This window comes from Chiloscyllium plagiosum, unplaced genomic scaffold, assembly GCF_037043375.1.
Source record: "Chiloscyllium plagiosum isolate Xiang-an unplaced genomic scaffold, Cpla_swu_hap1 HiC_scaffold_8, whole genome shotgun sequence".
In the NCBI taxonomy this organism is placed as follows: Eukaryota; Metazoa; Chordata; class Chondrichthyes; order Orectolobiformes; family Hemiscylliidae; genus Chiloscyllium; species Chiloscyllium plagiosum.
In genome coordinates this window covers 78,533,586-78,536,085 of record NW_028270146.1, presented here as the reverse complement: position 1 = coordinate 78,536,085, position 2,500 = coordinate 78,533,586, and the positions used below count along the sequence as shown (strand labels likewise).

The window sequence follows — 2,500 nt, the reverse complement described above, 5'->3', positions numbered from 1 at the left end:
AGTTATAAAATTTTATCCTGTAACAAAAGAAGTGCTTTTATTATCCTTAATTATTTTGAAAATGTAGACTGAATGATCTATCTGTTTGCTAATAAGGTTTCATCTAGCTGATTATGGAACTGATGATATTGTGGGGTGGATAGTACAGAAATAATCTATTATATGAAAAGGTATCCAGATCTGTTACAGAAAAAAGTATGCCCATAACATAGCAGCTGCTTTGGAGGGAGTAAGCAATAGTGAGATAGATAAATTTTGCTGATGAGTGAAGTGGCTAGCCCTGGAGAGTTAGTTAGTGTCAGTCTGAACTAAGTAGCTCCAAAGCTTCCCTCAGCAGCTGCATTCTGCAGGCAAGTTCAGCATGTCATCTGACCTGTAGGACCTTCTCACGGGGGACACTTACAAGTCTGGGCTAGCCTTTTCTTGTCACTGTTATGTTACCTGGCTTTGTCTTCTCTAGGTACCTGAGTGGTGTGATGAACAATGCAGCTGCCCCTGTTCTCTTCGAGCTGGCCAATGAGGTAATGAGTTTCCTCTTTCTAGTTGAGGGTGAGGAAGCAGTTATTTTAAACCACTGACTAATGCATAATCGCTTTTATTAAAGAAAATATATTCACCTACTGCAGAGATAGTAATTTTAAAATATGAACTTGAACTATGAAAAAGATTGACTTGCATCATATTCTATATAGATATGAAGTTTTTTTATTGGTTATAACTGTTTTCAGATTCCATACTACTTTCTCTGTTCATGATGGACCAGAAATCTCCAGACCCTCTTAGTGAACGTTGAAGTATTAGCTACTATTGTATTGAACAAACATTTAATGTAATGTTAGATCATCTGATTAATCTGCTAAACTCTCTTCATCTTAAATCTGGCTACAATTTGTTTAGCTTTTGAGATAAAATAATTCTTTAAGATTTGGTTTATTCAATAGGCTTGAACTTTATGCAATGAGTGATTTATGCGCCTTAAATGATGCAGAGTATTTCATATTTTGGACACTGGGTCTCATAATGAATTATAGATTGTTATAAAATAGTTGAAAGTGCATAGCTCTTTTTAGTATTACTTTGCAAATGATCTTAAGTGTAAAATTATATCAGCTGATAATTTGCTATATATTTTGGGAAGTTGTATCATCACATTGCTATATTACTGCTGTGTTTGTGAAATAGTCTAATAAACCAGTAATAGTAATATAAAACCTTTGATTCACATGATAATTTTGAATAACAATACCTGTAAATGTAAATGCTTTGTAAATGGCTTCAACGATACTGAAAAGAAAGGTAAATATTGCGAAGGTGCATGTTGGTGCTCTCCATAATTTTGACATACTATGTGCGATAAACCGTTATATCTGCTGTCAGAAATTGTGCTGCATCTGTGAATTTAAAATTTAAGTCAGTTTGGACCTATGATATTATAAATCCTGAAATGTATTCAAGTACAGTTTTAAAACTATCTATCTTTCTTAATGAGTTATCTCTGGAAATGGTCATTTCCAGATCTAGGTAATTTATGACTGATATAGTTAGTTTTAAAACTATCATTTAATTAATGGGCAATAGTGCCTTATTAATAAAGGTATGTTTTGAAGTTTCAAAGTAAACTATTTTAATATAATGATACAGAATCCATATGGAAATTAATCATTTAATCACACTTGCACATGAACATAATAAATGAGACACTGTGTTGATTCCATATAATTTCATTATATGTGCTTTATTAGGTTTGACTATTTAATGCTGTTGAGCTCTTGCATTGCAATGCAGTGCTAATATTTGGTACCCTGATAAATAGAGGATTGCAACAGTGTTTTTTGCATTATGATTAATTGATAAAAATAGGACAAGCAAATGATCGTTTGAATTAAAACTGGCTTGATGCATTGAGTAACTGTTCTAGACATCAAATGTTGCAGCAGTAGCGCTTCTCGATGTTACACGAGAAAGGAAGGATGGTTTCACTCGCATCTAAGGTCTCTTGTGCATTGCTGCAGTGAGCAAATGAACAATTACCTTTCAGTTACTATGAGACTTTAATGGTCTATGAACAGCCTGGAAACCCTGACAATTCAGCTAATGTGCAAAAGGGAGTTTACCTCAGACTGGCAAATGATGCAGAGTTTAGAAAAACAAAATGAAACCAAGCGGGATTTTAATTTTTTTCCCATTATTTCAGGGGAAAATATGAGATATGAAATAGAAAACATTTAGCCTCTAGATTGCTACTTGTAAGCCATTTGATTGTCATTTTTATATGCTACTTATCATTTAAATAAGGTACTTGCATGTCACTTGACAGTTAATTGACATAGTAGAGCCCTTTTATGAGTCAATATATTTTCAGCTACTGAAAACCATGAAATTTGATGAGAAATCTTAACAGTTTCTTTATATGATATTGTGATATTTCATTAAATGCCATTGATACTAAAATGCCAACAGAGAAAGTTTTTGCTAAAGTTTTGCTAAATGCTTGACATAG

General features: G+C 33.0%; 1 protein-coding gene across 2 annotated transcripts in view; it reads left to right on the top strand.

Annotated features, from left to right (window-relative positions):
- cdin1 (CDAN1 interacting nuclease 1) overlaps positions 1-2,500 on the top strand; it is a 165,626-nt gene that overhangs the window by 46,647 nt on the left and 116,479 nt on the right. For both annotated transcript variants that reach the window (XM_087990026.1, XM_087990027.1), the window contains one exon: positions 461-521. In XM_087990026.1, coding sequence (XP_087846152.1) covers positions 461-521 — 61 coding nt within the window. The remainder of the gene's footprint in view (positions 1-460; positions 522-2,500) is intronic.